This window comes from Oryza glaberrima, chromosome 12, assembly GCF_000147395.1.
Source record: "Oryza glaberrima chromosome 12, OglaRS2, whole genome shotgun sequence".
Classification (NCBI taxonomy): Eukaryota; Viridiplantae; Streptophyta; class Magnoliopsida; order Poales; family Poaceae; genus Oryza; species Oryza glaberrima.
The window spans coordinates 8,174,424-8,198,960 of NC_068337.1; the positions used below are offsets into that span (position 1 = coordinate 8,174,424).

At 38.7% G+C, this 24,537-nt stretch overlaps 2 protein-coding genes across 4 annotated transcripts; both read right to left on the reverse strand.

Moving 5' to 3' along the window:
* Nucleotides 1-3,067: 3,067 nt before the first annotated feature.
* Nucleotides 3,068-16,215, reverse strand: LOC127756247 (uncharacterized). Its single transcript, XM_052281639.1, has 21 exons — nucleotides 16,046-16,215; nucleotides 15,847-15,960; nucleotides 15,403-15,771; nucleotides 15,018-15,086; nucleotides 14,850-14,921; nucleotides 14,607-14,735; nucleotides 14,415-14,495; nucleotides 14,158-14,322; nucleotides 13,588-14,067; nucleotides 9,026-9,439; nucleotides 6,142-6,311; nucleotides 5,833-5,908; nucleotides 5,582-5,712; nucleotides 4,857-4,979; nucleotides 4,701-4,785; nucleotides 4,412-4,488; nucleotides 4,258-4,327; nucleotides 4,048-4,169; nucleotides 3,783-3,922; nucleotides 3,512-3,704; nucleotides 3,068-3,434 (listed from the first exon to the last, which is right to left on the reverse strand). The coding sequence occupies exons 1-21, from the start codon at nucleotides 16,145-16,147 to the stop codon at nucleotides 3,311-3,313; spliced, it is 3,306 nt and encodes a 1,101-aa protein (XP_052137599.1). The 5' UTR covers nucleotides 16,148-16,215; the 3' UTR covers nucleotides 3,068-3,310.
* Nucleotides 16,216-17,472: 1,257 nt separating this feature from the next.
* On the reverse strand, nucleotides 17,473-22,161 carry LOC127756218 (isoflavone reductase homolog). 3 transcript variants are annotated; one of them, XM_052281613.1, is made up of 5 exons: nucleotides 21,758-22,161; nucleotides 20,962-21,202; nucleotides 19,364-19,492; nucleotides 18,120-18,323; nucleotides 17,473-17,844 (listed from the first exon to the last, which is right to left on the reverse strand). In XM_052281613.1, the coding sequence occupies exons 1-5, from the start codon at nucleotides 22,091-22,093 to the stop codon at nucleotides 17,681-17,683; spliced, it is 1,074 nt and encodes a 357-aa protein (XP_052137573.1). In that variant the 5' UTR covers nucleotides 22,094-22,161; the 3' UTR covers nucleotides 17,473-17,680. The 3 variants fall into 3 exon arrangements, with proteins under 3 accessions (XP_052137573.1, XP_052137575.1, XP_052137574.1); XM_052281615.1 differs by lacking the exon at nucleotides 19,364-19,492 and having other exon boundaries at nucleotides 18,120-18,305; XM_052281614.1 differs by lacking the exon at nucleotides 19,364-19,492 and having other exon boundaries at nucleotides 21,758-22,160.
* Between the last annotated feature and the right edge of the window lie 2,376 nt (nucleotides 22,162-24,537).

Genomic DNA, 24,537 nt, shown 5'->3' on the forward strand with positions numbered 1-24,537 from the left:
ATAATGGTTTAAGAATCTGGCTTCTACACCAACGCAATTCCAAATCTATTATCATGGAAATGTTGGTAAGTGAATAGTAGTTGTGATGCATTACTGTGAACAGACAGTACATATATTGGTAGGTATTTGCAACCTTGAATGAAATAAGTATTGTTGATTCAAATCTTGCCATACTAATTAAAAGATTACAATTATTCATGTCATGGAAGATACTGGGTACCAAATAAATAGGAGGCCGGGGCTGATGTTGCTAGAAGCTAGAAGCCTGAACATATACCTTCGTTTTTGTTTTGCAATGTTAATGCCCTTGGTTCCGATATCTCCATGTCCCAGTTTAGGTTCGGGAGACATTGGCAATGAAAAAGTACAATATTAGTTGTGTGTATCTACCTTTTTCCTTTTTGTGGTAGACTAATGTTCTAAACCTTGAATTCATATGGGTTTATGTACACAATCAAAGAAAGATGCTTTATGATGACCCATTTGTAGAATTAATGAGTTGATTTATATTTTGTGATGAAAATATTGGTGGTTTGCTAATGTTTATTTGGAGATTTTATAAGACGGTTGATTTTGTGAAGTGGATGTTTTCGGTTGACCCTAGCGGTCAGACCGGCTGAATGCCGCCGGTCAGACCGTAGGTGTTGCGGCGGTCTGACCGGCCGGCCCGATAGTCTGACCGGCAGGATCCTGATCGATGTCGGTTTCGGGTTGTTTTGTTGTATTTGGATATTTCCTTGGGGATTTGGCTTCTAGATGGTTTCTATGTGTATGGATACTGTTGTTATACTAATGTGAGTCAAGTTGGGATGAACTTGGGCTCGAATATGGTTTCTTAGTTGTTGGTTGAGGCCTCGGGATAGTGTTGCCGGTGATAGATCGGAGTCAACTTGGAAGAAGTTGATGTCCAGGGATCAAGAGATCATGCAGGATACTAAAGGCTAGAGGACAATGCACGTGGTGATGAAGAAATCCATATGGTATACAAGAGGGATTGTGTATGTATGGAAAGAGGAGTCGAATTTGGAAGGGAGTCCGAATTCGGCAAGTTTGATTAAGATAAGGAAAGAGATGAGTTGTATACTTGCAAGAGAGGGTTTCCTATGTGGGTTAGGGGTCCTAAGTTGTGTTATTGCATAGCCTACCTCATGTATAAATAGAGAGGGAGGGTGAGGCCTCCCGGTATCGGTTTTAGAGAGACTAGAGTTGAGAGAAAGTTAGGGTTTTTGTAGGATCGAATCACAACAACTAAGCCAACCAGAGGGGGGTGAATGGTTGGTATACCCAAAAACCAAAACTTTTACGGAAATAAAACTTACCCTCAAATTTGACGGATCGCGGTCTGACCGAAGTAGATGCGCTGGTCTGACCGCCTGGAACACGTCGGTCTGACCGATGTAGATCAATCGGTTGAACCGCCCAAATCGCCTGCCTGTGGCTATAGCCGCCGCCGGTCTGACCGCCCCTTGCCGCCGGTCGGACCATCGGTTTGCCGCCGGTTAGACCGTCAAAACCCGGTGAAACACAAATCGAAGAACTCTTAAAGTGGATGACGACTTTATTGATTCTCTCTGTGTTTATAAAGTGCACCAACAGCACTCCTTACAAAAATCTCGACTAAACTCGAAACCCTAACTAAACTATCAACTCAATTGCTCTCAAAAAGGATATCGGGAAGCCTCACGCTCCCTCTCTATTTATACCCAAGGTAGGCAGCCTAAAGCTACGAACCAAACTCATACTAGAAGTCCTAATCCCCATAGGAAACCCTCTAGTACAAGAAACAAACTTTACATAACTAATCATACCAAATTTGGACTCTTCTCAAATTCGACTCCGCATCCCATACGCATACAATATCTCTATCATATGTCATATGGAATCTTCAGCAACCACGTGCATTGAACTCTAGCCTTAGTATCCTGCATGATCTCTGACCACCACAGACATCGTCTTATCCCCAAGCCGACTTCCGGTCCTTCACCGCAAATACTCTTCCGGCATCTCGAGTCACCTACACATAGAACAAACAAAGAAACCATATTCCGAGACCAAGCTATCCCCAACTTGACTCATTAGTAGCAAACGACAGTATTACATACGCATAGTGTCCATCTAGAAGTCATAATCATGAAACAATCACGGATATCCAAACAAACAACCCGAAACCGAAACCGACACAGAGTCGGCCGGTCAGACCACGGGCTGTGCCGGTCTGACCGCGCAATACACGCCGGTTTGACCGGCAGCACCTACCCGGTCTGACCGAACCACATCCAGCAGTACTGTAGATTCACCTGTGAACTCCAATCATCTCCAAAATCACTTCGCAAATAAATTCCAAATATCAAAACCAATAATCTCCAATGCCAATTGTTTATCACAGAATAATAATCAAAAACACCTTTGATTTTACAGTTTCGAGTTTAGTTCGAGATTTTGGTGAGGAGTGTTGTTGGTGCAATTTGTAAACACTAGTTGATGCAATAAAGTCGAAAAGTTTCAATCTACATCTTCGAGTTTGTCATCTACCGGTGTTTCTGGGTCCCGACAGTCTAACCACAGGTGTGCGCGCGGTCTGACCAGTGGGATAGCGGCGGTCTGACCGCAGGTATTCGGGCGGTCTGACCACAACTGCGGTCAGACCGGCGAAGCTACGGCGGTCTGACCGGCGACAGGAGGGCGGTTTGACTGGCGGCGACTGGATTTCATCATCGACTTCGTTCGAGGGTAATCTTTAATTTCGCAAAAGATTTTTGGGTTTTTGGTTTTCTCTACCATTCACCCCCCCTGGTAGGTTTGTTTGATCTTTTGCGATCCTACACCATTTGTAGCATTAAAGGAAAAGAGAAATTCTTCCATTATGCACCAAAAGGACTATTTTTCTCTCTGCAACTATAATGCTTTCAGGAGAGCAGGATATCTGAAGCATGAGTCAATTGATTCTTACAATCTAATGGTCTACTAGTACAGAAATATTACAACATACTCTCGCATACAAAATTACAATGTCTGTCTTTTCAAATGAAAGCACTGGACCGGTAAACTCATCAACTTCAGGACAATATAAGCAAATTGATACTCATACATTAAAATATGATAGCTATAACATTTTTATACATGGGAATAATGGTACCTCAATCTCGGCTGATAGCGAAATCATGCCAAATAAAAAAAAGTGTGTCATGGAAATAACATTGGTATGATTCCTGCTAAAAGTAATAGCATACAAATTATGAATTCTCTGATAACCTGCTTGGAGAATTATCCATATTCAAACCGATACACATGTTTCGCATGTCTTACCATGTCATGTCAGGAATACGCTGTTCAAAAATGCGTATCCAGCAACTACCCCACCTTCGTTCAGTGAGGCAGCCTTGGTTCTCATCAAATAACCACACTGGTCATTTATAATGACCCTGTCTTTGTTCCTGAAATTCAGAGGCCAAAATTTGAGGTATATCCAATACATAATATGGCTTCTTACTTCAGCTTTACGATTTATTACCGCAGGTAGGCTCCAAAAATTCCAAATTCAGAAACCGCATTTTCCCGAATGCATGTGCCATCTCGGACTAGATAGCAGAGTGAAGCTGGTGGAAAGATCCTCTGCATTAGGATGTAGGCTGCAAGTTCATTGCTTCCATCCTTCTTCAGACTTATCAGTGTTTCACGCAGATTGTCCCCATAAATGTTGTTTCCTGAATGAAACACAAGAGTTTCTCATTAGATACCAATGCAGATAATTTGAAGGCAAAGTATATAAGATAGCAGGGTACCTCCACCCTCTCTTTGTGGCTTCAGAACAAACAATTCTGGTGATTCAATAGCAGACATGACTATACTGTCATTCTCCAAGCTCCATAGCCCTGCAAAGCATTTCCGAACTTTTTCTATGTCGGCTTTGTTGTCAAGAAACCTATAGTAGGAATTGTAGTAAGTTCACACAAAATCAGATTAACTGACATGTTAAAAATATGAGCCTTTGTTAGGCATAAAAAACTATAGATTTTAAAGAATATCATGTTCCCCAATGTAAATTACCTTTCGAGCACATTTTCTTTTGCCAATTCTTGTTGAATCTTTTTGGTTCCAACAAGATGGTGTGCTATTGATGGGCACTTAATAGCAGAGGAACACTCAATCAAGAGTCTTGCTCTCCATTCCTTAGAAAAAATACAGAGAGAAGTGAGAGATAGGAAGGTTAATTTCTGGATAAGTAAAATGAACGGATGAAGATGATTAATAACATACCGCTTCTGAAGGGTAATCATTTGGTGTATAACCTGCTCTGAAGTACACAACAGCAACTGGCAATCCATCTCTACATGAGAAAATAAATCATGTTCGATAGTCTGAAATCGTGTAACGTGACATTATATCCAAATTTCTGCAGGAGAATCCTTACATTGTTAGTGTACCGTCAGGACGGAGCTCTCCTTCTGCATCTATTGCAGCCATTGTTTTGCGAATTGTCGTCACCCCATATGTGAAACGAAGTTAAGGGAAACTATTTTTTGTTTAATTGCTGGGTGGATATTTTGGTTAAATACATGGTTAAACCAGTAAACACTGAAGCATTTTTCAGCTATCAAATCAGCTTTGCCCACTCAAGGATGTCACAAAATTGGACAGTTACAAAATTTCAGAAATCAGCAATAGTTAACAGTTTCTTTGATTCTTGCAAGCACCCAAGGATATATTTCTCTCAAGGCGACAGTTATCCAATATTGGTCATACATGTACCTTTCTTCTGGTTGAACAACCACCAGAACTACTGAACTGGATGACCAAAACTTTAGTTAGTAAAGAGTAGTCATGCATAAGAAAGGTCATGCATAACAGCTTACAACCTTTGATTGTTGAACTCAGCCCATGCTCCAGCTAATGCTTCAGCATGCTGAGCAATTGCTGTGTTCCCAACAACACTCTCTGGATCCAAACCGAGCTCCCTCTCATGCTGCCTAATCAGGTTTCTGCACATTACATCCAGGTTGTTCTTTGTTATATTAATTTTGGTGTCAGTAATTTATTATACAATAATACAATAAAAGTGGGCAAAAGGATAAATAGCATGCCAAGAATACAACTTAAGTTGCCAAACTTATTAAACTACTTCGATATATTAAATTAAATTTCTTTCTGCATGCAAAATCGAGCAAACTGGCTGGTCTATATATACATATTTGAAGTCATGACGCCTAAAAAAAATAAAAATAATCCGGGAAAATATGTATTGGAAACTTAAAAACTACCATAAGATTACAAAAATGGACTTCTGAGATTTATCCATCACAAATCTCAAATGTTCATTTTTGAATGCTACAGGAGTTTCTAGGTTTTCCCTAAATATATGGTTTATACTATATATTTTCCATATAACCCATGGGTGCATAAGAAATGAGGAAGCTACTTTTTCATGACTCTGAACTTCCAATCTTAACGATGTGTCCAGATTCTGTTCAGGGCAGCAAACTTATATTTCAATGTTTTAGCTTGTCTGAAAAATGTGTGAATGCATGGTTAATAAGAAGAATCAAATACATTTGGTGTCCATCTGTGTTTTAGCTTGTCTAACCTGTGAAGTTCACATACACCGCAAGCAAGACCGTTGGATGATGTTGAAATGGTGTTGAGTTCAACTTGAAGAAGCTGGCCAGTGGCCCCATCAACCATGTAATCTGACCTAGTAAGACCCAACCTAACATCCTGAAAGATATAATACAGTTCAATTTTTTTTTCAAAAAAATTAATAAAATCAATGCTATAATTATCAGAGTGTTGAATTCCTCATTGATTAGTATATTTCAAAATAAGCTGCGTGGTCACCTCTTTCTTGTTTAGTTTCATCATCTTTGCATGGATATCAAGAAGCCTTCCAGTGAATGAATCCACCTCTTTCGTTCTGGAAAATGATAAACTAAAACTGTTACAAGAATAACACGATGAAAACACAAAGTACTCAAGAATTGAAACCGATGGTTCAGAACTTCAAGACTAGGGTAATCTGTAGTTTCTAAATAATGTAGTTATAACTTTTTTGGTGAACTTTGGTAATATAATTTTTTTGTTAGTATGGTTTTTCCCGAGAGTTTGAAAACATATAATTTTATTTATGTCAATTATTTAAGAAATCACCTTGACAAAGTCTCCTGCAAAAAATCCCCATCCAAACTAACACGATCAACAAGCTCATTGAAAAGGGGAGCCAATTCAACCGCCTGATCCCAGTAAACTTTCGAAAATGACATTGGCAGTAGAGCAAATGGGGCATGGAGCAAACCAACACCGGGAGCTTTTCCTGATCTCTGCAGATCACGAGATGTACCTATGAGTGAATTTCTTCTTGACACGATGAAAAAAACTATGTGCATTTCAATTCCAGAGTTGCAATTCATAAAAATGATATAAAAATCAAACTACAGGTAAATAAAACAACAGCTAATTAAGAACTAGAAAAATACTCAGAGACGATAGCATTGAAAATGACTTTCATTGCCAGTGGTAAATCCAAGAAATGAAATCAGGGGCTGTAAAGAAGCAACTTAAATGATGTTACAAATTCTGATGGATTATCATCAAATTACATAAATTAAACTGATTTCTTATATTAGAGGGATATTCAAATGGACATGTTACATACCACTCCAGCTAGCGCAAAAAAAGTAGAAGGTTGGAACTTATGGTGTGTTTAAGAGGAGAAAGGAGAAAATTGAGAAGACACGTAAAGTACTAAACCTACTATATATATTTATTTTGATAGTAAATTTATTTTATGTTAGTAAATACTGCTACATATTTTTCTATAAATTTAGTGGAACTTTTAAAATTTTGTTTATGAAAATTAGTCAACACACTTTACATTATGAAATGGAGGAGTAGAAGATGAATATATTTTTGCTTTTGATGTCAATCTAGCCTAGAACTGCTGGAAAAGTTTGCGCAATGAGGCTCTCCCGTGATGACAAGAACGAAGCCCACGCTTAAAAGCTTTGTGTTAAGCTTGGCAAAAACTAGGTAAACCAAATAACGAGCCTTGCCTTGGTGGGCTACAGCCCAAATTAAATGAGGCTGGGGGCTGGCTAGATATAGATAAGGTGGTGGTTAAGGATCAAATCAGACTTCTTTTTTTTCATGTTGAAGACTTCTTTTTAAGACGGCTAGTTAATTAGTCACTTTCGTCCTTTCTATTTCTGTCAACAGTGAAAGCAGCTGCTTGTATGAACCACGCATGTGCTCTTGCTTTTGTGATATGGGTGGGCCATACTCCAACTGTTTTGAGTCCTGTGTATATACTTAATTGTATTTTTATGATGTGGCTAATGCTGATCCATACGTCCTAATATAAATGCACCTAAGGTTGAATGTGGTATTTTATATTACAATAAATATGGACAGTCCAATCCTAGATGCACTTATTTTAAAATTGAGGGAGTAACCAATAAGCTGATTTATAAGTAAAAAAATCCAAGCATAAACAAACAAACAATATTTTATTTAGATTTTTAAATCCATAAACCACTCTTATACTATTAAGCCAAGCGCTAGACCTGTTTATGTAAAGACGAGGTATGACTCCTCTACAAAGGCTTAAAAGCCAATGACTTTTATAAATCATATAAGCCAAAAATCGAATTAAAACAAAGAGGGCTTAAGTGTGCTACTAATAATACAAAGGCCTTTAGGATTGGTTTTTGCTGGACATCTTTTACAGTTTGTTACTGTATTTATTTTAAGTGGTTTTTTACCAATAGACTTCTAACAAAAGTTTTACTAAATATTGGGCATAATTAAGCAGAAAGTCGTGACACTTAATTAGCGACTTTATAGCAAAGTTGTCACATGGTAAATTTCGAACTTCAGTTCCTGTTTGTTCTTTCTCACCGAAAGAGATCAAGTTGTTCCCTCTATAAAGAAAGGGCCAGTAGGCGCCACTCGTGCAGAACGTGTTGATTTGTTTTTGCATATTTGCATATACTATATTGTTTGAAAGGCATGTTTATATATATTTTGTCTAGTTACGTGCATATTGGCGACCTTCAGTCCCACTATCTGGTCACCCCAACCAAATCTGGCCCCACTTACAAAATCAGTATGGTTGAGCTGGCTGTTTCCGGTTGGGTCAATTAAGATGGGACAGCATCTATATATAGGATGATTGGATTTGTACTAATTAAATCTCCAAATAGCAAAAGTGGATGCTCCACAATTATTGGGGAAGATATAATGGTCAAATAATTGTGATAAAATAGTATATCAATAAAATAAATTGAAAACCCTGTATAATGTGTCACAGGAAATTAATTAGCTTTGGTTAGAGGTAATTAATTTTAATGTCGATAACTAGCACTGTTGCTTGCTAGTTCAGTCTCGAGCCCCATTGCATGGTTGCCCTAGTAAGCTAAAGCAAAGCTAAATTTTAAATTTTTAAACTTAATTTTGAAGTTGATTTAAAGATATTTTCAACGTGGTTATTTTTTAGCTTATGTTGCTAAGAACACATATATGAGCAACCGATGAGTGCCTCGATTTCTCGGGATCAAACCTTCAATAATCATAATGTCTTCGGACTTGCCATAAACTTCGTAGGCAAATTTTGGCCAATATCACCTTAATTACTTGTGACGAGATTTCTTCATTAACTTTTATGTAGTTCACACATTCAATCGATTAAAAAAGTGACACAAATTTCTTTTACATAATTTCTACTTAAGTAAAAATCTACAGAATGTTGCAATTTGATGGGATACGTATGCATGATTTTCCCAGCAGCTAGCTAGCTGGTTCTACCAAATGATATGGAATAATTTTAATTTTTAAGCCTAGGAAAAACCCGGTAAATTTAATAGGAGTATCCGGTAGTTCCAATTGATGGGATACATATGTCTTTGACGAACACTAAAGTAAATCTTAAAAAAAAATCACTGAAATATGTTCATGTTAAAAGGACAGGAAGAATCTGCACGAATAATTCATGTGAAAAATATAGTACGTAGGTCACACATTGAGCTAGTCACTTCACCGGGTGGTTCTTGTCGCCAACGACGAGGCCGTGCTGCGACGACCACACCAGCGCCTCCTCGACCAGCTCATCCACCAGCCGCGCCGGCGCCACCGCCAGCTGCCCCTGCTCCGACGACCGCCGTCCGCCGCCCTCCACCTTGGGCGCCGCCGTCCCGACGGCGGCGGCGCACCTCGCCGGAGCGAGCAGCGGTGACGGCCTCGCGGCACCGCCCGGCCGACGCACCACCACGACTGGAAGAACCCTGCACCGGCCGAGCGAGGAGGCGAACGATGGCGGATGCGCGCCGGAACGGGCGGCGGCGGCGGCCATGGTCGATTGGGCTGTTCGATCGGAGTTGGTGGAGGTCGCGAGGTTTCTTGATGTGTGCACAGCACAGGGGATATGAGAAGGTGATGAAAGGAGCAAGCTAAGCTAGTTATAAAGGGAACGAGACTTCGACATAGACTAGCTCGGATTAGTAAGGTCAATGTGTTTTCCCTTCAAACTTCCAACTTTTCCATCACATCAAATATTTGACACATGCATTAAGTATTAAATATAGACAAAAAAAACCAACTGCACAGTTTGCATGTAAATTGCGAGACAAATCTTTCGAGCCTAATTACGCCATGATTTGACAATGTGGTGCTACAGTAAACATTTGCTAATGATAGATTAATTAGGCTTAATAGATTCGTCTCGCAATTTACATGCAGAATCTGTAATATATTTAATAATTCAAATGTGTGATCGTATACATAAAAAAAAATGTATCAAAACAACTAAACACGGCCTAAGTATAGGTATTTGGGCACAAAGAGAAAAACTATTAGCATTATAATTAATTAAGTTTAATTATTTTGAATTTTTTAAAATAATTTATATGATATTTTAAAGTGTAGAAAGTTTTTATATAGAATGCACCGATTAATAATTTTATAAACATGCTAATAAAATCCGTGCCTTAATCAGACCCTAGTCCTTGCAAATTAGAAATCGATCCCAACCGTTGGATGATACCGTCGGTTGAATGGTCGACGACATTCACGCACCGGCAGCGTATACCACTAAAGGTATGTTCTGTGTCTCTGTGGATCACCGGTGCCTGATGATCGTGACGTGAGGTTGAGGTTGTCGAGGAAATATCCCTGTGAAAAACCTAAAATGCCCGTAAATGAAGATACTCCCTCAATTCTAAAATATAAATATTTTTATAATTGAATATGGTTATTAGTTATTAAGAAAGTATGTAAAATTAAATGATGAAAGATTATGATTGGATAAGAGGAGGGAAAATTGAATGGTGAAGGGTTGTGATTAAGGAAGAAAATGTTAATGCATAAGTTGTTATATTTTGGAATAAATTCTAAAAGTTAGAAGTTTTTCTATTTTAAGACGGATGGAGTATATTTATTAATCACTAAGGATATATGTGCAATTGAACCGTAGTCGCCAGTACCGATTTAACAAAACCCGGCATTTATGATGTTCCTGCTCCACAAAACACTCTTGCGCTATCTAGAGAAGATATTAGTGCCAAGTCATATTAAGAACCGGTACTTTGGCGGATAATCAGTGCCGGTTATAAGAATACCCGGAACTAATGATTAACCAATCAATGCCGGTTTAGGTGGATTGGAGCGGGGTGCCAGTTTTAGCCGATTGGAGTGGGAAGGTTGACCTATTGATCGGTTGATTGGAAAATTCATCTGTGACCCTGACCATATTAGGGCATGTTCAATGGTAGAGATGAGTATGGTCTCTTAAGTAATACAAGATTATTTAGAGACCGAATCTTTACAATAGTAGAGACGACAAAGTCTCTAATCATTAACTCAAAAAATATTCCTTTTGTTAATATTCTTTCCATTTTTTTTACCCTCATGCAACCATATTTCCATATTATATTGATTAAGAGTCATTGTTATGCTGTTGTTATGCATGACAACGATATTTTATCTCTCCTCTTTCTATTTCTTCCATATCAACAAGTATTCCAAATTAACATCACTAAGAGACCACTATTGACAACCATTGTATATACCCTTAGCGCTAATTACGGATATATGAACATACTCCCTTCGTCCCAAATATAGTAACTAAAACCGGATGGGACTTATTCTAGTAATATGAATTTGGACATACCCCTTGTTAGATTCATAGTACTAGGATGCGTCCCATCCAGTCCTAGGTTGCTATATTCTGGGATGGGTGAGTAATTTTTTTATATGTACTCGGATTGTGATAAAGTTTATATGAAAAGTGTAGCTCTTAATGAGATATATAATTTTATAGTTGACAACTTTTTCATTTGAATTCTTTTAGGTACTTGAATCCATGATTCAAATATCGGTTAGGAACGCTCGTAAGAAAAAAGATGTGCATGTGAGGAGGGATCTCTAGTTTGAATTCACAAGAATTATATTCGATTTTTCTAGGCCACATCTGTGTTGGGTCCATTTCTATCAATTATACTAGTTACGAATCAGCACAATGTCTCCACAAAATTTTTCAAGTTCAAAACGTCTATGGATCGTCTTTCTCAACAACATGTGTAGCACAATATTATATATTAGTCCAGATATACTAGCACCAAACCTTTTGTGTTCAAAACATCCAAGGAACATGCCATGTGTTGCCTCGCTTTGGCGGAACTTGAAGCCATCATCACTCCCACGACATACCCATCACCCCTTCTGTTCGGAGCGGATAATTCTGAGATAGTTCAGACACGGATACATATTTTTTTCTCATATATGAATATGAATATGGTATCGAAGTTTTCGACAGATATGAATAATAATACGTGTATCCGATGGATACTATTTGGATATCCGCTAAAGGTATGAAACATATACCTCATTTCTTTTTAACTTTAGACCTTACAACCCTAATCCACACTGGATTATTTAATTGAAATCGATCCGCACTGAGTCAACTCACTCCCGTTCTAAATATGTATCCTTGAGATATAATAGGGTTGTTTGTTTTTGTTGTGACTTATAACTTAATTTTGAATTTAAAGAGGGGGGGTGTGGGTTTGGGTTGTTTCCATTATTTTTTATTTGCCTTTGGGCCGAAGAGTAGGAGTATAAAAAATTGTACTCTCAGAACTTGTTTTTCGTATATGTCTATGGTTTATAAGTCACTGTTCAAAAAATTGCTTTATGTGAAAGCCTGTTATACAATGTCATGAAACCACTAAGAAAAGTATGGCATTTCTATAATCCAAATGGGAATTTCATACTCTCCATTGTACCTTTTCTCAACAATCAACAGCCATTTTTCAATACATTCGTCACAACCAGACGCGGCCATTCGCTGAACCACACAAGAGGGTTTAATAAAAATGCCAAATCCCATTGCATATCCGATACTGTGAAATTTGTTCACAATGATTCTTCTTAATATAAAGTTCCTTAAATAAAATGGTCATGTTACTGTTTTGACCTTTATGATAAGATGGATAAGAAAGTAAATCAATGACATGAAAAATACCCTTTACTGTAGCGTCAATATTCCTAGGATCTGCGAAAGAGGACTCCATACTGTAGTACTTACTGTACCGATTTTATCTAAAATGATATGTAAGACTGTATAGTATGTAATGCGACATATCTTAATACAACGAATTTGAACAGTCTATTCAGATTCATTGTACTGTAGGATGTGTCACATCTTGTACTGAGTTTTTTTTTTTTATGGATGGAGGGAGTAGATAGTTCTCCTTTCCGTATATACAGTACTGCAAAGTTCATTCGTGATAAATAAGAATTATATCAATCAATCAGTCTTTCCAATAACTCAATTTGCAAAAGTAATAATAATCTATGCGGCATATGCCACTAGCCGTAGGCCAGCCACTACATTCATTTGCAAGTGAAGTCCTGTGAATCATCATTCACGATTCATTTTCTATGATTCTGGAGATGATATGGAAAAGATCTTTGAGTGTTAGTTTATGATACCTCATGGTACGTTAAATTATAAAGTAAAGGTTGCAGTAGAAAATGTGATGCCTCCTGGTATACTTTTAGGAGTGTAAAAATATAGAGAATTCACATATCATAGTCATGTTGTTTTCCAGCATTATGTAAAGGAACCAGTAGACCTTTAGGACCGTAAAAATTATGAAAAGAAAATGGAGTGATTTTGACAGCATTAGTCATAAAACGGACACAGCAAGATAAGAACCACAAAATATTTGATGCATAGAAAATTGGATCGGTCCTACATTGGAAAGGATGACATTGTCGTTAGTATGCATTGACTAAGTTTAGTAGAAAATACAACACATCATATTCAGCAATTGAGTAACTAAGGAAAATATCCAATTATGTGGTGAAATGGAACTGGAAAACTGATGAAATATGTGTAGCTGACCATGGATTGCTGTACCCAAGTGTTCAGAGATTGGAATACACAACAGCAACATACAAACAACTATGTATATGTAGAGCAGCATGAATGAACCTGAGAAAAGGGTTGCATGGGCTAAGCAAGCACATCACACAATTCTCAGAGATTGAGAGACCAAAAAATGAAATGAATCTTGTTGAAGTAAACAACGTCCCGCATCAGGATGGAGAATCTTCATCTTCAACACCCTTCATGACAACGGAGCAAAGAACCTGCTTTGAGATGTGGGACTCAAGCTCTCTTGACACCTCTGCAAGTCTCAGATCGAAGTTGCTCCGGTGTCTCTGTGGTTTCGGAGATGGTGAACCGGAGAATCGTCTTCTTGGGCTTGACAGCCTTGCTGTCGGGGATCCTGACAACCAGCTCTTGGTGAAAACAGGAACAATCTCCTTCCCTGTCATGATGTGCTTTCTCTCTTGGTTCAGAGGACCTCTCTTTGTCTCCACCGGTAATGGTTTCATCGGTGAGGTTGTTGTTGATGGCAGCTTATTCCTGATTCGCTCACGGGCACGCTCAGCGGCTGCCATAGCCTTCTCCTTGCTCATCTTGATCAACGTCCATGGGTTGATCTGGATGTCATCTTTCCTTCTTGTTCCATCACTGGGCTCATTTTCAATCCTGATGGATAGCTTTCGGGTACTCTGTCATGTATGAAATGGTATTGTCATCACCAAGTTAGATTAACTGAAACTAGTACTACTGGCCTAGTGCTGCAATTTGTATGTACTTACTTCACTTAATTCATCTTTTCTGCAGAAGATCCTTGACAGAAAGGATGGCCTTTCTGGTGAATCGAAGTCGATACTCTCATCAGACGACGAATCAGAGTCATCGAAAGGGTCAAATGCTTGTGCTGCTTCTCTCATAGCAAGGATGTAATCATATGTCCTCATTCCCTGAAGTAACAACAGTTCACAAAAAAAATTAGCTGACATGATTTATATCATCTTTATCCTGCACAAAAGTATTTGTTAAGCAAAGTGCACACCTTTCTAATAAGCACAACATGGAAGAAGAAGAGCTGACCCAGTGCTACAGTACTGTATAAGGTGAAGATCACAAAAACCATCTGCCCAGAACATCATAATGAACAATGTAGCCTTATGAGTATTGTACAGCAGTAATGATGCGTGCCTAATTGCTTATTGAGAGAGATGATATGTTCTTCATGGTTACATACTGATAACGCTGCATGTGCTCCTTTTGGGAGCCTGATGTGAAGCCTGTGTTCCATTTCCATTTTCAACCCTTTGCTGTCGGTAAAGCAGCGAACGAAGATCGCGATTGCTGTTCCTCCCTCAATAACAAGCTGATACAGAAGATTTCCATGCTATTTAGTTGTAGTAAAAGAAATGATTTCTTGGACATAGAAAGAAAAATGATGCAAGCCGAGAGACAAAAAATATTGGCATTTAGCACCCACCATGAGCAGGACAAAGAACATGAGCAGAATAAATGATGCATAGTTCCTTCTTCCAATGCAATTGTTCAGCCACTGTGTGAAAAAGATAGAAAAACTCAGTCACTTGATCATTGAAAGATCAACCATTGATTTGGGAGTGAAAAGAATGCACATAGCTTGGGTGCTTACCCTGCAGTGGTGATCAAATCCATCAACACAGCGATCACAGGTCTTGCAGTGCTTGCTGCGCAATTTCACCTGCAATTCGTACATAATCGTTTCAGATTGTTTCATCTTGACCTCTGACTGACTCCACATTAATGAATTTCACAAACCAAAAACGTTGAAATTCAGTTGAATTTATCCTCTTCTATTCTCATAAACTAATCTACCCACATTTTTTGAATTATTTATCAGAACCAATCAAACAGAGCAATGAAATTTAGGTGAATCAATCTACCCACATCAAACAAATTAAGCTCCATTTCCTGAATTATATTTATTTGAAGTTTTGAATCAAACAAGCAGAGCAATGAAGGCCCATAGAGCAAAGGAGAGGAACAGAGCAGTGGACCTCGCAATCACAGACGGGGCAGTAGGAGATGTCGTGGCCGGCGGCGGCGTGCGGCGAGACGATGTCGTCGAGGCTGGTGAAGGCGAAGGGGAGCATGGGGTCGAGCTGGACGCTGGAGTTCCACTGCTCGAGGTAGCTCCGCCGCACCCACCGGTTCATCACGCGGACCTCCACCCGCCGGAGCAGCCGCACGACGTACCGCCACAGGATGTACCCGTACCTCAGCCTCGGCAACCTCCCCCCTCCGCCGCCGCGGCGGCCTGCGCGGGCCCTCGCCAGCTGCCGCCGCCTCTTCATCTTCTTCGCGTGCGTCCGGTCCGACGGGTCCACCGCCGTGCACCGCACGTAGAGCGCCGCCGCGCCCGCCGCCTGGTGTTCGATCCCGTCACCGTCAGCAACCAACAACGCGACGCGAGGAGAAGCCAGCCAAGAAGGTTACCGTACCGAGGAGAAGAAGAGGGCGAGGAGGGTGTTCCCCGCGACGGTGCTGCCGAGGTACGGCCCGAGGACGACGTAGAACGCGGCGACGAGGACGGCGAACACCGCCATGCCCACCAGCTGCATCGCATATCCAACCACACACCGTCACCTCAAAGAATCCAATCCGGGGGGAAGAAAGGTGGGAGAGAAGCGGCGGGGGGACCTGGAGAGGGTGGAGGGGGAGCTGCCAGCCGTGGCGGCGGCGCCAGCGCGGCCACGCCATCGTCGCCGCCGCCGCCGCCGCCGTGGATTCGCCGCGGCCCATCGGTGGCGGTGAGAGAGATCTGCGGCTCGATGCGGACGCGTCGTTCAACTCTGCTGCTGTGTGACTCGAACGCGAGAGTGAAGCGAAGCGGCGGTGGGGTTGTCTGACAGGTGGGGTAGGGGAGGCAGCCAACGGTCGGCTCGAGCCAACGGCTTTTCCATCCACCGCTTTGTCGTTCCCCGGCTGTTTGAATTTCGAATCGGCGGTTGGGCGCTCGAGGCCGAGTCCTCGAGCGCATCTGCTCCGTCGGATGGCATACCGTCGGCCAGATCGGAAACAAGAATGGGGCATCCACTCCCTAGCCCCCAAGGCCTATTGACCTATTGCCATCTTCGGTGTATTTTCTCAGTCCCATAAAGAAACAAATCGAATCAACGGCGTCGAGTTAAATTGGTACTCTCTCTATCTATTTTTGATAGTCATATTTTATTTTGGCACACAGACCAATGATAAGTAATTCTACTTATCATCTATTTAAACATGCTACTAGTCATTTCTCGTAAACAAGCGATTCATTAATATTTACATTTCTCAATACCCATGTAGCCAATCATGTGTGGAAGAATGAAGAGTCATGCATTAAATCCGAGAAAGTCATTAAGATGATAGGTCGTTGGATTGAAATATGCCTATCAAAAATAAATTTTTCAGATTTGGAAATATGACTATCAAAAGCAGATGGAGGAACTACTGTTTAATGAAAAATTATAGTACTACCATATTTTCGAGTGGAATCATCTGAATTGGAAATTATTTTATTGTCTTTTTCTTTCTTGAAATTATTCTATTAATGATGTCTGTCTATTAGACTCTGCTCCATCTTAATAAGAAATGAAATTTTTACTCCCTCCATCATAAAATATGAAGGATTTAGGTTGGATAGGACATATTATAGTACTACGAATCTGGATAAACTCTTAGTCTAGATTCGTAGTACTAGGAGTAGGAGTATGTCTTAGTAGTATATTTTAGGATGGAGGTAGTAGTTCTTTTTTCCTTGTCATTGTGTCCCATGATCAATTTATACATTGTTTGTCTCGACTTGTGCTGAATACTTCGATTGCACATTAGAGTTGGACTATGGCTAAGGGTATCCATACTTCAGGCCCCGTTCACAACACACGTAAAAAAAACATTTCAAAATTAATAAACTGTTGTAGTAATACTCGAGTGAATATTTCATGCCATTTTCTCGGTGTGCACGATTCACACGTATTATCTTTGTATCCCTTATAGCAATGTAGGAATTGCGTGTCGTAGAAATATCAGAAAATTCAATAATGTTCGCAATCAAGTGTGAACATGAACATGATAATTAGCTCTCATTTGAACTTTCCACGTACCCGATCAACTTGATAACTGTAATTAGTAAAACAGAGTATATTTAAGCTGGCTTGTGTGCTGTACAAATACCATAAATTCAAACAAGCATGGTGTTATTGAATTCTCACATATAGAGAGAATTCGACTAAGCAAAGCAAGCTGCCAAACCATAAACCAACATAAATATTTATAAAATTTAGGTATACTCCGTTACAGATAGCGTTTCAGGAATTCATCAATGCGGGTGTACTGAACCTCTGGGTACAGTATAGTTGCTTCGGCTCCATTGTCACCAATGTCAAAGTTTGTTAAGCAACCCTCGTAGAAAATGTGGTAGAAATGTGTTATTCCCACTTGAAAAGCAAACTGCATATCTGCTTGCATTAAAAAAATTGCATATCAATGATAGTTAGGTCAATAATTATTTGAAATTGAACCCCATGAGTAATGGTATTTAAAAAAAGAAAATAGCTAAAAGTGCACATTATCAATTTGGTAATCAATGGAAAACAACATCATTGGTGTGGTTTAATTGTACGGCTCCAACCATCAAGAGCACTTAAATCAAGTACGTCTTGGTGTTCATGATTAGATGTGTGTGTATATATATATATATATATATATATATCGGTAAGCAGTTTATTTTTACCTTTCATTGGAGCCAAAAATTCTTCAGCAGGTATGTGGAATTTCGTAAGACTTTTTCCAGAGAGTTTTTCCCACATTGCGATCAGCTCGTTATGAGTGAGGCAATTATCTTGTGGTCTTATGTATATTGTCTTATTCAAGGTGCGAGGATCATCGATTGATTTGATTGTATATGTTCCCACATCATCTTCATCCACAAAAAACGCTGCATATAACATTGCAGCTTAATTGGTTAGTATAGTTGAAAATCAAAACTGATTGTAATATTACTGAAGAATGGTTTTCAAAGCCCTAAATTATTTCCTATAGTTTCATCAAATAATGAGTAGTGAAAAGGAAGGTGTACAAATTGATGTATTATTATTTTTCACAGAAAATCATGCAAAAATATCTTAATAAGACATGATATTTTCACTAGCTAGCTACACATAAAAAACATAACTATTTACAATAGAGTAAATTGCGCTAGTGGTAAACGAACTTGGCATGTGTATACAATTTATTACAAGAACTTAAAAAATGATCGTCTGGGTGCAACAACTTATCTACTTCGTACGTTTTGTAGAAAAAAAGTACTACCAAAGATTTTGTTTGTTGATATACACGAATGATTCATCCAAGCGAGGATAGGGTGTTTGGTAAACATACTAGTATGGCTGTATCCACATGCCATTACCCAAGTTGCTATACTACCAGCATGTCGGTTTTTGAATGATTCATTTTTTAGGTGTTTGGTTTTGGTATAGATGAAATTGGATGAACTCTGAAAGAAAATATTCCCCTAAAATTCAGATTAGCTTGGTATCTCAAAAATTGGTGGACCAATTAAACCTATTTTCCTCTTTCTCTGAACCCTTAAAAAATAGAACCATGTCTTTTCTCATGCCAAATGGACGGCTGTGACCATCTCATCCTAAATTTGGATGAGTCCAACCCATCTCATCCCGTCATCAAACCAAACAAATGTTAACTACTCTCTTCATTTCATTCATTTCATATTATAAGTCGTTTTGACTTTTCTAATGTTAAACTCCTTGAAAGTTTGACTAAGTTATAGAAAAAATATAGCAACATATATTTATCTATACAAATCGGTTTTATTGAATCTAAATTAAATTATTTTGATAATGTTGGAGGCATGTCATGAGAACCTTCGGCTAGACTGCCGAAACAACTATCAAATCGCGCAGCCGACGCCGAAGGACGTAGGTCGCAGGAAATGCCGAAGGCGAGCGAGGGGAGTACCTACGCGAGGACGGCGGCAAGCACCTTCGCCAAACATGTAGCAAGAGGGCTTCGAAAAGACGAAGAAGGTTGAGCCCCTCTGTGGGGCCTTCGCCCAGCAAGCTCTGACAAATAGCCCAGTAAGGGCCTCTTTAGAACCCATGAGCCAGTAAGATGGGCCATAAGACAATTATTACCCCCTATTTTAATGCTAACTAAGTCGATTTCGAGTAAACAATACCCCTAGGGTTGTAATGGGATCTAATTTTTGAGAAATTAATACTCCCTCCATTGCAAAATATAAGGCACAACCACTCTTAATCCAAAGACCAAGAAAATAATTATTATCATCTTGTAGTTTGGATCATCCTAATAAATACAATGCATACATCTAATATGATTAGATAACATGAAAGTGAAGGATTTAAAAACGTAATAATTTAATAGAGAAGATGTCATAGTTAATTGCATGCTTGCATGAATGCCTTATATTATGGAACATCTAAGAAAAGTGGTTGTGCCTTATATTATGGAATGGAGGGAGTACGATTTTACTACTTTACTTTCAACCTGCCGAGTGAAGCATGCCTTTCGGCAGAAATATTTGTCAATCGATAACATATACCTTCTTTCTTTCTTTTTTGAAAATATTGCTATAATTTTTTTATAAATTTAGTCCAATCTAACCAAGTTTAAATTAAAAAAAAGTCAAAGCGACTTATAAAATAAAAAACAGAGGTAGTACATTACACCCGTACACCAACTTCTTGGAACATGAGCGTAATTTACTCTTTATAGCAAGAAAAGTTACCAAGAGGAAAAAAGATGAATGGATTAAATGGTGGAGAAACAAAAGACGCTCATCAGGAATCTTGTCATGCTCTAATAAATTGGTACATTAAAATATGGATAAATTATATTTTTAAAATGAAAAGTCGATAGATGAACAGACACGTGCAACTGAACATGCCTGAGGAAAAAAAAGGAAATGCCAATCATGAAGAATTGAAGGTAGGGGATTTGCAGTTTTGTACCACAGAATCTGTATCGAATGGGACCACTGACCATGATTAAAAAAAAGCTGGACGCATGCTTGGATCCAAACATAAATCTCAATTTTATAAATAGAGAGAAAAATAACTACAAATCTATCTTTTCAGGAGAAAAAGACAAGTCATCTCCTAAAAATTAAAGCAATGAAGCAACAACTTAGCTAACTACTCCCTCCGTCCAAAAGAACCAACCTCATACTCAAAGATAACACATCATAATTCAATAAATCTAGACATACTAGTATAATGAATATACTTCCTCTGTCCCAAAATATAAACATTTTTAGCATAGTGACAAGTCAAACATTTTTAACTTTAACTATTAATAAAAAAAATAAAAAAAATAAATAGCTATCATAATATGTAACGCTTTTTATTTAAAACATCTTACTTTTATATCTTACTTTTATAGATATTGTTGATCAAAGTAATATCTTGGAGACCGTAACATAGTCCAAACATGCTTATATTTTAGGATGGAAGGAATAGTATGTCTAGATTCGTTGAATTAGGATGTGTCACATCTTAGTAGTATTTTTTGGAACAAGTAGTAATTAACTTTTTTACCTTTGATGTTACCATCCCCATACACATTAACTCTCTCTTTGGGAGGGAGGAAGGAGGTCAGCTGGCTGAGATTAGGACAGAAGTAAGCAGCAAAGCAGTTGGAAGAAACATATGTGTGGGGGATTTTTGCATCCTCAATTGCTCTTCTTATCTCCATCTTCTCATCAAATGTAACCCTCCCAGGTTCAAGAGCATTCCCCATCCTTGATGGATCCATGCCAAATTCTGACGGCAGGAAACGCTGCTCGCAGAGAATTATTCATAGTAAATACTTCCTCCGTTTTACAATGTAAGTCATTCTATCATTTCCCACATTTATATTGATGTTGTCTAGATTAATTAACATCAATATAAATATGAGAAATGCTATAATGACTTACATTGTGAAACAGAGAGAGTATATAGCAATCTAGTATATATCATCCTTATCCTCTAATGCACATTAAAAAAAATCGAACGGATTAGTGTTGTTTAGGTAAGACGTATGTATCTATTGAAATCTTATTGTGCTGCTCATTGGAAATGGAATTGAATAACTTGTTTTTATGTCTGTCCGTTTTATTACTATACAGAAGATAAAACCTTTTACTCCTGTCGTTCACATTTATTGATTTATATCATAAAGATCAGTAAAAATTGCCATAATTTTACTCAAGTTATAATATATATATATATATATATATGTACCAATTTTTTTTTATTTTTCAAGATAATGGACAGAAATAAGATATACACAGCCAAATCAAGTTCTTTTAATTATGTACTAATTTGTGGAGCTGATTGAAAAATAAATTACCTTGACATTTCCAGCTTCTTTGATGGCCTCGACGAGCTTGAGCTGGAGCATGAGGTTGTGGCTGCGGAGGTGGACGCCGGACATGGCGGAGACGACGACGTCCACCTGCCGGACCGCGGCGACGAGGCCATCGTGGTCGTCGAGCGACGCCTCGAGGAGCCGCGCGCCTTGCGCCTTGAAGGCCAGCAGTATCTGGAGCTTGTCGATGTCGAGGCCGATCTCCGGCCGGAGCAGGACGAAGGTGGGGTGGCCCTCCGCCAAGCTCGCCGCCACGATCCGCCGGCCGATGTAGCCGGTGCCGCCGACGATGAGGACCCGGCTCTTCTCCATGGCCATGTATGGCTCTGCTCGATCTGATGAGTCACACAACGGACGACGCTATCGTGCACTTCACAAAGCTTACTGCGATTTGTGGCCTATATGAACGAGCGCGTCGTCCTGTTCTACTGTTGTCGTACCAAGGGTCTCAATCGTACTCCAATAAATAATCACTGTTGACTGGGAAGGGCTACTTCTCGGTAAAAAGAAACAAAATATAAGTAGTACTGAACGTGACATTGATATATCTCAGTAGAACAAATCTGCACAGACGATATGTCACATCCAGGACGATATGTCACATTCAGTTCTAGCATCGTTTTTTGAGATGGAGGGAGTAGGTAAAGAAATGTTTGATACATCATCTTTTCGTTTATGTTTATACTTATCAGCCAAAATTTGAATTTTAAACCTAAACTTTGGAGTTGATTTTGGTGTTTTTTAATATTTTTCAGCCTTTGCTTTTAGATCGCTAAGAACACATATATAAAAGTTTTATTCACAAATTATTTTTTATTTGCGAATATGCTGGGGCCGTTGGATTTGCATGGCCGACGAGGCTCTTTTAACTTATATCAGATAAAAGTGTGTCTATGTGAGAGTATCACTAACTACATCCTAAAATTTTATCCCCAAACTTTTAGTTTTTTAGTTTTGGGAATCCTAAATAAAATTTGAAGTGTTAAAATTTTCATTCCTCCAAAAGATTAGCTAAAATAGGCTTCCTAAATATTAAAAGGTGGGCCCCTAGGAAACTTCCAACCCCACCCTCCCGCGAGATCATGTTCGCCCGCTCGACCCTGCCCTCACCGCTCGGCCATCTCTAGATCTGTAATCACTTAGCTTTCTCACTGATTGGCAGAGCCAATGGCTGGCCTGAAAATTCTGTTTCTTTTGCCACAACAATTTGTTACATAACTTTCTTTTTTTTTTCGGGGAATTTGTTACATAACTTAAAAGGCTTTTCCTCTGTGTTCTGTGATCACAGCACAGTGCAGTGACTTGTTTAAAAAACCTTTCAGATCTTGTAAAAACATGGCACACATACAGACACAGTAGTCCTTGTTGAGTTGTAATCTAAATTCATTTGCACATGTATGAAGGCTAGCTTCGGACAGAGCAAAACGGAGGCCCGTCGTCATAGGCTTGGGCCGGAGCAAAAGCATCGTGCTGTTAGCCGCCGTTCATTAGAGTAAGCATCATTATCCTTTTAGGGTTTCACCTTCATATATATTTCTTATAAGCCACCGTTCGGCGTTGTAACCTCACCTTGATATAGTGAAGATATTTTGCTGGCTGGAGCCTATGGTTTTTTCTCTTCTGCTTTGGGAGGGTTTTCTACGTTAAATCTCTTGTCTTCTTTGATTGATCTATTATTTTTTATTATTTATTTGTCTATCGTTTTCTAACAGTACTATATTGCTGGCACTCATTCCATATCCCAACTATCACTGTTCTTTTCGTTAATTAAGCTACGGCTTTGCCACATATCAAATCATATATGGAGATGGTTAATTTTGTTAATAACATGAAAAGAAAATTAAAGGTGTGCTGCAGCAAGACAAGAATTAAGCACCGTGGGATGTGTTTTTCCAACACTTAGCTCTGTTTAAGCTGAAACCGAGAGTTGATTACAGAATAATTATAATGTATTGTATTATCTCGTATTTGGATTTTGTACTATTTGTTCGTGCAGGTGAAAGAAATTATTTTATAAATGTGAGCACAATATTAACGAATATCAATAGAAATCTTACTAAGACAAGGGCGTTATAAGGTAGTTTAGGACCCTTTTTTTTCCCGATTCCATATATAGTTTGGATTTTCGTTTGCACGCTTTCCAAGTTTCTAAATGGTGTATTTTTTAAAACTTTTTAGAAGTCAATTCATTCGTTTATACCCTCAGCTATCACATAAATAAGATAATTCATCAATTTCAGTTGTCCTAAACCCTTAGTAGTACAATTTTTTTCATGCGAGTCATGGTGATCGTAAATTGGGGATCAACGGATAATCAAAGTCGTAAGATGAATATGTAAAAGCTACTATTTAGGTGTCAAAAGATTCATTCACATCTTTATGAATATGGACAATGCTAGAAAGTCTTACATTATGAAACGGAGGAAGTATTAATTAGACATCTGATGGCTTGCTAGCCACATAATTAATTTCTCTCTACATGTATATAAATATGGATGAAGCTAGAACAAATATTATCATATGCCCCATACATATATATTATGCGGTTAATATTCTAATTACATCTGTTAGGTTCTTTAAAATTTCTTAAAATGCTCTCAAGTTGCCACGTGGTGCTCTAATAAATTAGAGCAAATATTAAAAATTCTAAAAAAATAAAGTATCTATTACTTGATTTTCACTTAAATCGATACGTCCAATATTATAAACCATTAGATTAAATAGATCTTAGAACAAACTAAATACTACGGGGTCTCACCTCT

Excerpts from the sequence above, each read along its gene's own strand:
- LOC127756247 (XM_052281639.1), bottom strand. The coding sequence starts at position 16,147 with ATGGGCCGCGGCGAATCCACGGCGGCGGCGGCGGCGGCGACGATGGCG. Across the intron at positions 4,170-4,257 it reads ATGATTACCCTTCAGAAGCG|GAATGGAGAGCAAGACTCTT; the intron begins GTATGTTATTAA and ends ATTTTTTCTAAG. Across the intron at positions 3,705-3,782 it reads GCCACAAAGAGAGGGTGGAG|GAAACAACATTTATGGGGAC; the intron begins GTACCCTGCTAT and ends TGTTTCATTCAG.
- LOC127756218 (XM_052281613.1), bottom strand. The coding sequence starts at position 22,093 with ATGGCCATGGAGAAGAGCCGGGTCCTCATCGTCGGCGGCACCGGCTAC. Across the intron at positions 19,493-20,961 it reads TGGGGATGGTAACATCAAAG|AGGCCCTTACTGGGCTATTT; the intron begins GTAAAAAAGTTA and ends TGGGTTCTAAAG. Across the intron at positions 18,324-19,363 it reads TTGCCGCCGTCCTCGCGTAG|CGTTTTTTGTGGATGAAGAT; the intron begins GTACTCCCCTCG and ends TGTTATATGCAG.